This window comes from Neoarius graeffei, chromosome 8 (genome assembly GCF_027579695.1).
Source record: "Neoarius graeffei isolate fNeoGra1 chromosome 8, fNeoGra1.pri, whole genome shotgun sequence".
Lineage (NCBI taxonomy): Eukaryota > Metazoa > Chordata > Actinopteri > Siluriformes > Ariidae > Neoarius > Neoarius graeffei.
In genome coordinates this window covers 82,852,474-82,865,854 of record NC_083576.1, presented here as the reverse complement: position 1 = coordinate 82,865,854, position 13,381 = coordinate 82,852,474, and the positions used below count along the sequence as shown (strand labels likewise).

At 44.2% G+C, this 13,381-nt stretch overlaps 1 protein-coding gene across 2 annotated transcripts in view; it reads right to left on the bottom strand.

Annotated features, from left to right (window-relative positions):
- kdm7ab (lysine (K)-specific demethylase 7Ab) overlaps window positions 1–13,381 on the bottom strand; it is a 121,890-nt gene that overhangs the window by 31,826 nt on the left and 76,683 nt on the right. For both annotated transcript variants that reach the window (XM_060928366.1, XM_060928367.1), the window contains exons 9-13: window positions 13,091–13,197; window positions 11,297–11,388; window positions 8,018–8,104; window positions 3,807–4,088; window positions 2,355–2,473 (exon numbers count right to left, since the gene is read on the bottom strand). In XM_060928366.1, the coding sequence (XP_060784349.1) occupies window positions 2,355–2,473; window positions 3,807–4,088; window positions 8,018–8,104; window positions 11,297–11,388; window positions 13,091–13,197 (687 nt within the window). The remainder of the gene's footprint in view (window positions 1–2,354; window positions 2,474–3,806; window positions 4,089–8,017; window positions 8,105–11,296; window positions 11,389–13,090; window positions 13,198–13,381) is intronic.

Genomic DNA, 13,381 nt, shown 5'->3' with positions numbered 1-13,381 from the left:
AACTGTGCAGAGATTTATAAGCACGCAGTGCTTCACCACTGAACAGCGAGGGAAAGTTAATGAGGTAATTATACACGTCTGGGTATTCCACCTCCGGCAGTTCAATATCAACTGACACGATCGTGAAAACTCCGTCCGGTAATCGATAAAGGTCACTAATCTGTAGGTCGTTTATTTTAGACATATATCTAGTTATCTGTTCATTAGAAAACTGAGCCGTGTAGTCCGTCGGTTGAAAGTGATCCATTCTGTACACGAGTGCAGCAGTATTCAGCGGTGTTTTTGACCGACAAGATGGCGGCTGTTTACATTCCGGTCACGTGACTGCAAGAGGTCTATAGAATCGAGACCTATTTTTCCCCTCCCTGCTTTTTTTGTGCTTGTATGGTTTGATGTTTGTTCTTTGTTTGAATGTTTTGTCCACCAGACATGGTGTAGCTCCAGACCTAGTTTTGGGCATCGGTTCCCTTCAGGCCTTGGGTGACGCCTGTGCTGCTCATTATGGACCGCAGTGATCTCGGTGCTCTTTTTCACATCGGGATTGTCCAGTGCTCTGTGCAGCGGAGACTGTGTGCTCGCTTTCTGGATCCATGGCGCGGTGTTTCGAGCGATGTTGCCCGGTGGCGGCGTGGTGGCTGTGCAGGTGGTGTGGGACAGACCTTCGTCTGTCAGTGGCAGCTACGCCACTGGAATTACATCCCGACCCTCTTTTGGTAGACTTTTTTTTAATCCCTTGCCCAAACGAACTTTATTTTTATAGAAACGGGTGGGTCGGTCGGTCGGTCCGGCCGTGTTTTCATTTCCGGGCCACATTTTTAAAACTACTGAAGATGCCTTCATGAAACTTTGTATACATATCAAGCAACACGTGAACTGGTGCCTTTTGCTATTCTGGATTTTAGAAGAAAAAAAAAAAAAAGTATTTTTCAAATATTTACATAAAAAATAGATTTTGACTTCGTTTCTAAGAGCAATGTTTGTTTCCGGAGCATATATCCAAAACTAGGGTGGCACGGTGGTGTAGTGGTTAGCGCTGTCGCCTCACAGCAAGAAGGTCCGGGTTCGAGCCCCGTGGCCGGCGAGGGTCTTTCTGTGCGGAGTTGGCATGTTCTCCCCGTGTCCGCGTGGGTTTCCTCCGGGTGCTCCGGTTTCCCCCACAGTCCAAAGACATGCAGGTTAGGTTAACTGGTGACTCTAAATTGAGCGTAGGTGTGAATGTGAGTGTGAATGGTTGTCTGTGTCTATGTGTCAGCCCTGTGATGACCTGGCGACTTGTCCAGGGTGTACCCCGCCTTTCGCCCGTAGTCAGCTGGGATAGGATCCAGCTTGCCTGCGACCCTGTAGAACAGGATAAAGCGGCTAGAGATAATGAGACGAGATGAGATATCCAAAACTATTCACGATACAGATTTGAAACTTGGTATACATGTTAACAAGGTGATGTAGATGTGCCTTTTCATACTAAGAAATTTGAGGAATTTTAATTTTTTCATGTTTCCATGGAAACAATTTCAGACTTCATCTCTCAGGTTAGTCTTAGGGGTAGGTTTTGTTTCCGGAGCAGAACTTGAAAACTATGAGCAGTACAGTCTCGAAAGTTGGTATGTGTGTTGATATGTGCCTTTTGATACTAAGAAATGTGAGAAATTTTAATTTTTAGCTCCCCTGGACCAAAGGTCCGGTGGGTTTATGCCATGCGTTGCTGAGGTCAGTGTAAAGGCTGGTTTTCTGCAGCAGAACGTGAAAAATGTGACAAATAATATCTTGAAACTTGGTATATAGTTGGTATATAGGGCGGGGGATAGATGACACTTTTTTTTTTTGTAATTGTAAAGCGAACTTGGGTGTGAGAAAAGTGCTATACAAGTTGAACTTATTCTTATTATTACTACTACAACATGATGGTTGAATAATATATACGGTCAGAGTCAGTGTGTTTCGCTGGTAGCTTGTTAGCAAAACTGTGCATCGTGATCCACATCATGCATCATTGAAATGTGTTCAAGTATCACGGTATCCTCTTTGTGTTATGTCGCATCACCCAGCCCTCAGCACATCCTGCATTACTGGACTTCCGATTTATTTCCTATATTAGCAGCAGTAAGGGGATCCCGATACCGTCCTGGGTTTTAACCTGAAAACACTTCATGGTTCTGTGGTTTTTAAGAAAATCAAAATAAAAGATGGTCATTTCTGTAAATTCTCTGCTGGTGATATATTTTTCACGAACGAAACAAGTCGATCATCGGACTCAAACGGAGCCAAATTATCGAGTTTTTGCAGGATCTTTTAAATGACGGTTTAGTTTAGTTTAATTATTTGTATACGAGGAGGAACGGTGACGTCTCCCTCACCTGATGATGCGGCCGTTGCACATCACGAGACGCAGGTGGTTGTCCAGCTTCCTCTCAGCAGCTGCAGCAGAGGCTGTGGACACTTTGTTGAACTTCACCTTCAGGTTGAAGGAAGAATCCTGAACAGGAGAGAAGATCATGAGAGATCTGATTCCTCTGCAATTGACAGATGGACGAGAGAGAGAGAGAGAGAGAGAGAGCGCAGAGATAGACAGAGACATTGGTGGGTAGAGATCGATAGATAAACAGATTGACAGATGATACAGAGAAAGAGAGACAATAGAGATCAAGAGATAGATAGCAATAGAGCGATTGGAGAGAGAGATGGATAGCGATAGAGATAGCGAGAAGAGAGAGAGCGTGATAGAGAGACAGCAAGAAAGCAATAGAGAGAGATAGTGATAGAGATGGATAAGTGACAGATAGTGACAGATAGATAGATAGATAGATAGATAGATAGATAGATAGATAGATAGATAGATAGATAGTGATTGAGACAGATAGCTGGCGATAGATAGATAGACAGACAGATAGCTGGCGACAGACAGATAGCTGGCGACAGACAGATAGCTGGCGACAGACAGATAGCTGGCGACAGACAGATAGCTGGCGACAGACAGATAGCTGGCGACAGACAGACAGACAGACAGACAGACAGACAGACAGACAGACAGATAGATAGATAGATAGATAGAGATGGCAATGGAGAGAGACAGATAGTGGAGACAGAGAGATGGCAATGGAGAGATAGACAGACAGAGAGATGGCAATGGAGAGATAGATAGACAGAGATGGCAATGGAGAGATAGATAGACAGAGAGATGGCAATGGAGAGACAGACAGACAGACAGATAGTGATGGCAATGGAGAGATAGATAGTGGAGACAGAGAGATGGCAATGGAGAGATAGACAGACAGAGAGATGGCAATGGAGAGATAGATAGACAGAGAGATGGCAATGGAGAGATAGATAGACAGAGAGATGGCAATGGAGAGACAGACAGACAGACAGACAGACAGACAGACAGACAGACAGTGATGGCAATGGAGAGATAGATAGTGGAGACAGAGAGATGGCAATGGAGAGATAGACAGACAGAGATGGCAATGGAGAGATAGACAGACAGAGATGGCAATGGAGAGATAGACAGACAGAGAGATGGCAATGGAGAGATAGATAGACAGAGAGATGGCAATGGAGAGACAGACAGACAGACAGATAGATAGATGGTAATGGAGAGATAGACAGATAGTGGAGACAGAGAGATGGCAATGGAGAGATAGACAGACAGATAGCTGGCGATAGACAGACAGATAGCTGGCAATAGATAGACAGACAGCTGGCGACAGACAGACAGACAGCTGGCGACAGACAGACAGACAGATAGCTGGTGACAGACATCGATAAAGAGAGATAGATAGACAGCAAGACAGAGAGGTGTGTTGACCTACATCCTCAAAGGGGCTCATCTCCAGTCTCCTGAGGACCTCCTGAGTGTGCTGCTCGAAGATGTCCAGGTTGGATGGTGCTCTGGGCGTGTGAGAGTGATGATGATTATGATGATGATGATGATGATTATGATGATGATGGTGGTGGTGATGGTGGTGATGCCGGAGCCGTCTGCCGTTCTTGCGCATCTGGGAGCTTCTCTCATGAGACGACCTCGTGGAAGGACACGCTAAGCTTCCCTGAGATTTCACAGACTTGCTCACACCATTCCCACCCTGATCCTCCTACAACAGAACGGGGAAACGGACCCACATTCAGAAGATCAGCCTTGTGTCATCTGAAATGGTCGAAACCCTCCAGCAAGAGCATCACACCAACAATCAGCTAAACACAAGTGTGTCGACTTTTCCAACATGGAATTGATGCTGAAGCTAGAACAGGATCAGAGGACAGATTTTTAAGTACAACATCCCATTTCTACTGACCTGAGAACCACCAAACCATGACCTCACCATACTGGAGTTGAATAATAAAGATATTAACGAGTCTATCGACACAAAGCACACGAATATATTCAGATCAGAAAACAAGCAGCTTGATATGAGACGCAGACGACAGATTTAGCGTGTTTTTAGTGTGCAGTTGCTTAAATAGTTTTCTGTCGTGGAAAGATTATTTCTGACACTGATAATTAATGGTTGCCATTTTTTAAAATTATGTAACTATTATCATTTTTATCAAGTTAGAATAATAAACCTATAAGAAACCTGAAAAGAAGTATGGCACAAAAATGATAATGACTAACCATTATAATAAATTATTATTAATATTTCACTGAATTGATTCACAGTTGCTGTTTAAAAAAAAATATATTATCATGATCAAAAAATTATAATACTGCATTATGAAATTTTTAATCAATCACAATTAGTTAATTAAAAACCTGTACTGTTTGTGGTTTATAGCGTAAATATTGGAATAATGAGATAAGACTGATAGAAATCTCAATGTCACATTAAATAACTGGGTGAAGATCTGAAGTTTATCTTCGAGTGGTGAACGTATACATCACGACTGAGTGAAGCAAAAGACTGAAAATATTTTCAACACAAGATAAACTTCATATCTTCACCCCACCGTGTAACGCTCTATATTATCTGGACACATCCACAAGTTAATCAAAAGAATTTTAACTTTGAACCGGTTTGCCATTTTGACAACGCGCGTCTAGTCAGCAGGAAAACACTGGGAGTGACGTCATCAGCGTGGAATACTGGGAATTATTATACATATAGGACACTTTTTCCATGGAATAAAACATGTGTTCTATTCCCTTCTAGCAGGTTTCATTCATTTGGTTCGATAGCATGCAATATTATTAGCATATCGCTTATTCTACGTGTATTACGTCACTCTACCCAACAGAGAATGAGTGTTGAATATGGTTTAAGATATTGCATGGTTGTCAAGGCAACATGACATCACACATCGGAAATGTAAAACTTCCGTGCTAGCGAGCGACTGGGACAATTGGCAAACAGACACGGCCGCCAGGTTTGCTTCGTTAAATATGGAAGATTTTGAGAGAATTTTGAAAGAGAAAGACGTGTTGAACACCCGAAAGGAATGTAAAATAATAATAATAATAATAATAATAATAATAAAATATTGGCTGGCTTTTTTTTCGTGGTCTATCAGATATATTCCATTCAGCTACTCGTCTTCAACTTGTTCATCATCATGCTAGGTGAATGGAATATATCTGATATACCACTCAACACCAGCCAATATTCTTTCGATTACGTTCATTATGTCTTATATTGAATATTGTTAGTTTTTTTTCTTTTTTATCAGACATCTAATTTTTTAGGTTTGTTTACCTGACATGTTTCGACGTACGACTGTCGTACGTCGAAACATGTCAGGTAAACAAACCTAAAAAATTAGATGTCTGATAAAAAAGAAAAAAAACTAACAGTAACCAGCCAATATTATTTAAATATGTCACTCAGATCCGTGATGTATTTTGCATGAAAAATACAAGTTTTTCAACACGAGAAGATAAACTTCATATCTTCAAACCAACATGTGAATGTCTTTTTATTACATCGACACATTCACAAACAAAAAGTCCTCAGACTTATCAAAACAACTCCCTCACATATAGAGATTTGTGTCACGGTTTGGGTTCTCCATGTCCTGAATGGAGCTCGGATGAAAAATACAACTACGAGTTGCGTAATTCCCAGTAAAACACTCGTGTCCATGTAATATATTTGTTCATTTTCAAATACAAATTCGAATAGTAAAAATACTAACAACAAAAAGTTGTTAATATGCATAACAAACTGATGGATATACAGTGCTGAGCATAAATGAGTACACCCCCTTTGAAAAGTAACATTTTAAACAATATCTCAATGAACACAAACAATTTCCAAAATGTTGACGAGACAAAGTTTAATATAACATCTGTTTAACTTATAACGTGAAAGTAAGGTTAATAATATAACTTAGATTACACATTTTTTCAGTTTTACTCAAATTAGGGTGGTGCAAAAATGAGTACACCCCACAACAAAAACTACGCCATCTAGTACTTTGTATGGCCTCCATGATTTTCAATGACGGCACCAAGTCTTCTAGGCATGGAATGAACAAGTTGGCGACATTTTGCAACATCAATCTTTTTCCATTCTTCAACAATGACCTCTTTTAGTGACTGGATGCTGGATGGAGACTGAAGCTCAACTTGTCTCTTCAGAATTCCCCAAAGAAAATAATTTCTTTACACCACAAACGTGAAGGCTACAAGAAGATCAGCAAAGCTTTACTTATCAGTCAGAATACTGTAGCAAAAGTGGTACAAAAATTTAAGAAAGATGGAACTGCAACCATCTCACAGAGACGTCCAGGTCGTCCACGGAAGTTAACACCTCGACAGGAGCGTCTTCTGATGAGAAGGGTTGAAGAAAATCGGCATGCAAGTTCACTGCAGTTATCTAAAGAAGTAGAAAGCCAAACTGGGGTGACTATTTCCTGTGACACAATACGGCGTACGCTGCAGAGGAATGGCATGCATAGATGCCGTCCACGAAAGAAGCCTCTCCTAAAGCCCAGGCACAAAAAAGCCCGCCTAGAGTTTGCCAGGGCCCATGCTGACAAAGATGAAGACTACTGGGACTCTATACTCTGGAGTGATGAGACCAAGATGAATGTTTTTGGAACTGATGGCTTCAAAACTGTATGGCGTCGCAAAGGTGAGGAATACAAAGAAAAATGCCTGGTGCCTACAGTGAAACATGGTGGTGGCAGCGTCCTTATGTGGGGCTGCATGAGTGCTGCTGGTGTCGGGGAGCTGCATTTCATTGATGGCATCATGAATTCAGACGTATTGCTCTATACTGAAAGAGAAGATGCTACCATCACTCCGTGCCCTTGGTCATTGTGCACTTTTCCAACATGACTAAACACACATCTAAGGCCACTGTTGGATTTCTGAAGAAGAACAGGGTGAAAGTGATTCAGTGGCCAAGTATGTCTCCTGATCTGAACCCAATCGAACACCTATGGGGAATTCTGAAGAGACAAGTTGAGCATCACTCTCCATCCAGCATCCAGTCACTAAAAGAGGTCATTGTTGAAGAATGGAAAAAGATTGATGTTGCAAAATGTCGCCTACTTGTTCATTCCATGCCTAGAAGACTTGGTGCTGTCATTAAAAATCATGGAGGCCATACAAAGTACTAGATGTAGTAGTTTTTGTTGTGGGGTGTACTCATTTTTGCACCACCCTAATTTGAGTAAAACTGAAAAAATGTGTAATCTAAGTTATATTATTAACGTTACTTTCACGTTATAAGTTAAACAGATGTTATATTAAACTTTGTCTCGTCAACATTTTGGAAATTGTTTGTGTTCATTGAGATATTGTTTAAAATGTTACTTTTCAAAGGGGGTGCACTCATTTACGCTCAGCACTGTAAATGCCTTAAGCAACAGGCTTTACCATTGATTATAAAATTTTATCCTGATTAAAGCACTAAAGGTAAATCTTAAGTTGAAGAGGTTCAGTTGACTTTTTATATATATATAAAAAAAAAAACTTTCGGAAGCCCTGGCTTTAATAGTTGCCGTGTAATTAAATGAATCCATACAGAACTTGGTGAAAAATCAGAAGCAGTCCGCGAGCGAGACGAGTGCTGAAAGGTACCTCCAAGTGACGGATTTCCTTAGTGAGCTCCTTAATGAGATGGTTGGGTCTGATATGATCAGGGACTTCGCTAGCAGGCTCAGTGACCTGGAGTGGAAGAGCGAAAAGGAGAAGACAATAATGGGTTTTGTGGTAAGACAGGGGAAGTCTGATCTTCATGTCCTGCTCACTGGACACCAGATACCAGCCCTGACCTGCTGCCCTTCAGCTCGGATCTCCTCCAGGTGCAGATTACAGGCGCTGGTCATATAATTAGAATATCATGAAAAAGTTGATTTATTTCAGTAATTCCATTCACAAAGTGAAACTTGTATATTATATCCATTCATTCATTCATTCATTCATTCCACACAGACTGATATATTTCAAGTGTTTATTTCTTTTAATTTTGATGATTATAACTGAGGGCGGCACGGTGGTGTAGTGGTTAGCGCTGTCACCTCACAGCAAGAAGGTCCGGGTTCGAGCCCCGTGGCCGGCGAGGGCCTTTCTGTGCGGAGTTTGCATGTTCTCCCCGTGTCCGCGTGGGTTTCCTCCGGGTGCTCTGGTTTCCCCCACAGTCCAAAGACATGCAGGTTAGGTTAACTGGTGACTCTAAATTGACCGTAGGTGTGAATGTGAGTGTGAATGGTTGTCTGTGTCTATGTGTCAGCCCTGTGATGACCTGGTGACTTGTCCAGGGTGTACCCCGCCTTTCGCCCGTAGTCAGCTGGGATAGGCTCCAGCTTGCCTGCGACCCTGCAGAACAGGATAAAGCGGCTAGAGATAATGAGATGAGAGATTATAACTGACAACTAATGAAAACCCCAAATTCAGCATCTCAGAAAATTAGAATATTGTGAAAAGGTTCAATATTGAAGACACCTGGTGCCACACTCTAATCAGCTAATTAACTCAAAACACCCGCAAAGGCCTTTAAATGGTCTCTCAGTCTAGTTCCGCAGGCGACACAATCATGGGGAAGACTGCTGACTTGACAGTTGTCCAAAAGACAACCATTGACACCTTGCTCAAGGAGGGCAAGACACAAAAGGTCATTGCTAAAGAGGCTGGCTGTTCACAGAGCTGTGCGTCCAAGCACATTAATAGAGAGGCAAAGGGAAGGAAAAGATGTGTACAAGCAATAGGGATAACCGCACCCTGGAGAGGATTGTGAAACAAAACCCATTCAAAAATGTGGGGAAGATTCACAAAGAGTGGACTGCAGCTGGAGTCAGTGCTTCAAGAACCACCACGCACAGACGTATGCAAGACATGGGTTTCAGCTGTCGCATTCCTTGTGTCAAGCCACTCTTGAACAAGAGACAGCGTCAGAAGCGTCTCGCCTGGGCTAAAGACAAAAAGGACTGGACTGCTGCTGAGTGGTCCAAAGTTAAGTTCTCTGATGAAAGTAAATTTTGCATTTCCTTTGGAAATCAAGGTCCCAGAGTCTGGAGGAAGAGAGGAGAGGCACAGAATCCACGTTGCTTGAGGTCCAGTGTAAAGTTTCCACAGTCAGTGATGGTTTGGGATGCCATGTCATCTGCTGGTGTTGGTCCACTGGGTTTTCTGAGGTCCAAGGTCAACGCAGCCGTCTACCAGGAAGTTTCAGAGCGCTTCATGCTTCCTGCTGCTGACCAACTTTATGGAGATGCAGATTTCATTTTCCAACAGGACTTGGCACCTGCACACAGTGCCAAAGCTACCAGGACCTGGTTTAAGGACCATGGTATCCCTGTTCTTAATTGGCCAGCAAACTTGCCTGACCTTAACCCCATAGAAAATCTATGGGGTATTGTGAAGAGGAAGATGCGATACGCCAGACCCAACAATGCAGAAGAGCTGAAGGCCACTATTACCCCTTTTCCACCAAATCAGTTCCCAGGCTGGTTCGGGGCCAGTGCTGGTGCTGGTTCACAACTCGTTCAACTTGCGAGCCAGCTGAGAACCAGTTTGCTTTTCCATAGCTCACGGTGCTAAGGGAAGCCACGTCATTACGTCGCTGTATACGTCAGTTACGTCGCTACGTTTGCATAAACCTTGGCGCGAATATCGAAGCAAAAACAACACGGAAGAAGCAGCAGCAGCAGCAACAACAATAATAATAATAATGGATGACTTCGCGTTTGTACAGCTGCTGCTTCTCGTCGCTTAAAAATGGCGATCTTTCGTGGTCTTGTTATTGTCGTTGGTCTTAACAACTCCACCCCCCCACTGACGTAAGCGGTTCTTTCCTCTGGCCCAGCAGAGAGTTGGTGCTAGCCTGGAACCGGTTTTTCTGGCCCCAGAGCCAGTTCTTTGTCAGTGGAAACAGAAAACCCGGTTCCAAACTAAGCACTGGCCCCGAACCAGCCCTGGAACTCATTTCATCTCATCTCATTATCTCTAGCCGCTTTATCCTTCTACAGGGACGCAGGCAAGCTGGAGCCTATTCCAGCTGACTACGGGCGAAAGGCGGGGTACACCCTGGACAAGTCGCCAGGTCACCACAGAGCCGACACATAGACACAGACAACCATTCACACTCACATTCGCACCTACGGTCAATTTAGAGTCACCAGTTAACCTAACCTGCATGTCTTTGGACTGTGGGGGAAACCGGAGCACCCGGAGGAAACCCACACGGACACGGGGAGAACATGCAAACTCCGCACAGAAAGGCCCTCGCCGGCCACGGGGCTCGAACCCAGGACCTTCTTGCTGTGAGGCGACAGCGCTAACCACTACACCACCGTGCCGCCCCGCCCTGGAACTGCTTTGGTGGAAAAGGGGCATATCAGAGCAACCTGGGCGCTCATAACACCGGAGCAGTGCCAGAAACTGATCGACTCCATGCCACGCCGCATTGCTGCGGTAATTCAGGCAAAAGGAGCCCCAACTAAGTATTGAGTGCTGTACATGCTCATACTTTTCATGTTCATACTTTTCAGTTGGCCAACATTTCTAAAAATCCTTTTTTTGTATTGGTCTTAAGTAACATTCTAATTTTCTGAGATACTGAATTTGGGATCTTCATTAGTTGTCAGTTATAATCAACATTAAAAGAAATAAACATTTGAAATACATCAGTCTGTGTGGAATGAATGAATATAATATACAAGTTTCACTTTTTGAATGGAATTACTGAAATAAATCAACTTTTTCATGATATTTTAATTATACTATGACCAGCACCTGTAGATTACTGAGATTATCCCAGAGAAGCTCCTGCATGAGCTCTGACGTAAAGAACATGGAACGGTGTGCGATGTACACTGGTTTGATGTCATCGTTGAGGAGACGTTATTAGCGGCGTCTTACCTCTCTCCTTAGCCAGTTCTTCAGTGCAGTAATTAAAGCTTTCACTCCTTTCGTCAAGTAACCAGGAGGCACACAGTTATCTTCTCGCAGTTCTGGTGAAGAGAAACAATAAACCTGTCATCTGATCCATCTAGTAACAATCTGGAGAAACGGTGTTCTCTGTATTCGCTATAAATAACAATATGGACAGGGGACACATGGGCAGTTTTACTCCAGGGTTCATATTCACAAAGAATCTTATGCTAAGGTCACACATAGCCGGTTGGTCTGTGAGAACCGTGGCTGGGCCTACTGTGGCCATTCAGGTAGATTTTAGAGGTGATTCGTGGCTTAAATTTGGGCGGAGTAAATATGTAAATGAAGCCATGATATCCACCACGGAACACACCGATAAAACCAATGGGGCAGCAACATATGGCCTTACGGCAATGACGGCAACGTGTACAGTTTTCACAACTGCAGTAGGGCATAGCCACGGCAAGACGAAATAAGCCACGCCCCCTCGACAACATTTCACTTTCTGCAGAATATTGTTCCGTGAACATTTTGAGCTCGATGGTTGTGAGGGAACGCTACAGTAACCCTCGGTAGCCCACGTAAGCCTCGCATATGCCTTCACGGTTGTGACGGATGAATTCATCTGGCGCTTGACCCGCAACAATTTTCAACATGACGAAACTTCCAGGGGATGGAAGCCACACCCTCATGGTTGTCAAGGTAACTCCCCGGCTCTCATGTATTCCGAGGGAATTCTATGGAAGGGCCCGGAACGCATGTCAGCTGACCCCCGGAAGGCTCAAAATAGTCTACTGGCTTCTACCATGAAGTGATTCTGGCTATGTGAGACCTTCGCTTTAGGATCAAAAATATCTTTTACTCGACCCGAATTCTTCAAAAATCCTCCATCCTCCCCCGACTGTTTTGTTAGCTTCTTAATATTTTACTTCTGAATGTAACACTAGCACGGGGTTAAACCACCTTGTAACAAAGCAACAGATGTAATGTTGTTTCACAACTCTCGTGTGTAACCATTATTTCTACATTTTGTTCGCTGTGTGTGTGTGTGTGTGTGTGTGTGTGTGTGTGCGCGCGCGCGCGCGCGTCTCGCTCTCCCTCCCTCCCTCCCTCCGCCCGTGCGTCTCGCTCTCCCTCCCTCCCTCGCGTCTCGCTCTCCCTCCCTCCCTCGCGTCTCGCTCTCCCTCCCTCCCTCGCGTCTCGCTCTCCCTCCCTCCCTACGCCCGTGCGTCTCGCTCTCCCTCCCTCCCTACGCCCGTGCGTCTCGCTCTCCCTCCCTCCCTACGCCCGTGCGTCTCGCTCTCCCTCCCTCCCTACGCCCGTGCGTCTCGCGCTCCCTCCCTCCGTCCATCTGTGTCTCTCTCCCTCCCTCCGCCTCTCTCTCTCTGCCTCTCTCTCTCCGCCTCTCTCTCTCTCTCCCCGTCTCCCTCCCTCCGCCCCCTCTCTCTCCTTCCCTCCATCCGTCTGTCTCTCTCTCTCTCTCCCTCCGTCTGTCTCTCTCTCTCTCTCCCTCCGTCTGTCTCTCTCTCTCTCTCCCTCCGTCTGTCTGTGTGTCCCTCTCTCCATCCGTCTGTCTCTCTCTCTCTCTCTCTCTCTCTCTCTGTGTGTGTGTGTGTCTCTGTCTCTGTGTGTCTGTCTGTAAACTCCTGAAAGTTCATCAGAAACCTTGGATGAGAAAAGCTCCTTTACGGTTTATCAAACACATGAAGACTAGTTTAGTTGTGTGTAAATATAAACCACATCACCACTGTACATAATGTCCATAAAAGATTTACACACCTTTGAGGGTCTCCAGCAGGTTCTTGGCCACATACCAGCAGATCGCTTCAAAATAAGGAAACTTGAAGAGGTCGGGAGTCTTTAGCCGCCGCTCCATCTCATAACACCTGACAGAAAAACGGACTACAATTCAGTCCCTGATATATACACTACACGGCCAGAAGTTTGTGGACACCTGACCATCACCCCGTTCCAGATGTATCCCTCATTTCCTCTTATAATAGCCATCACACATCTGGGAAGGCTTTCCACTACATTTCAGGGCGTGGCTGTGGGGATTTGTGATAATTC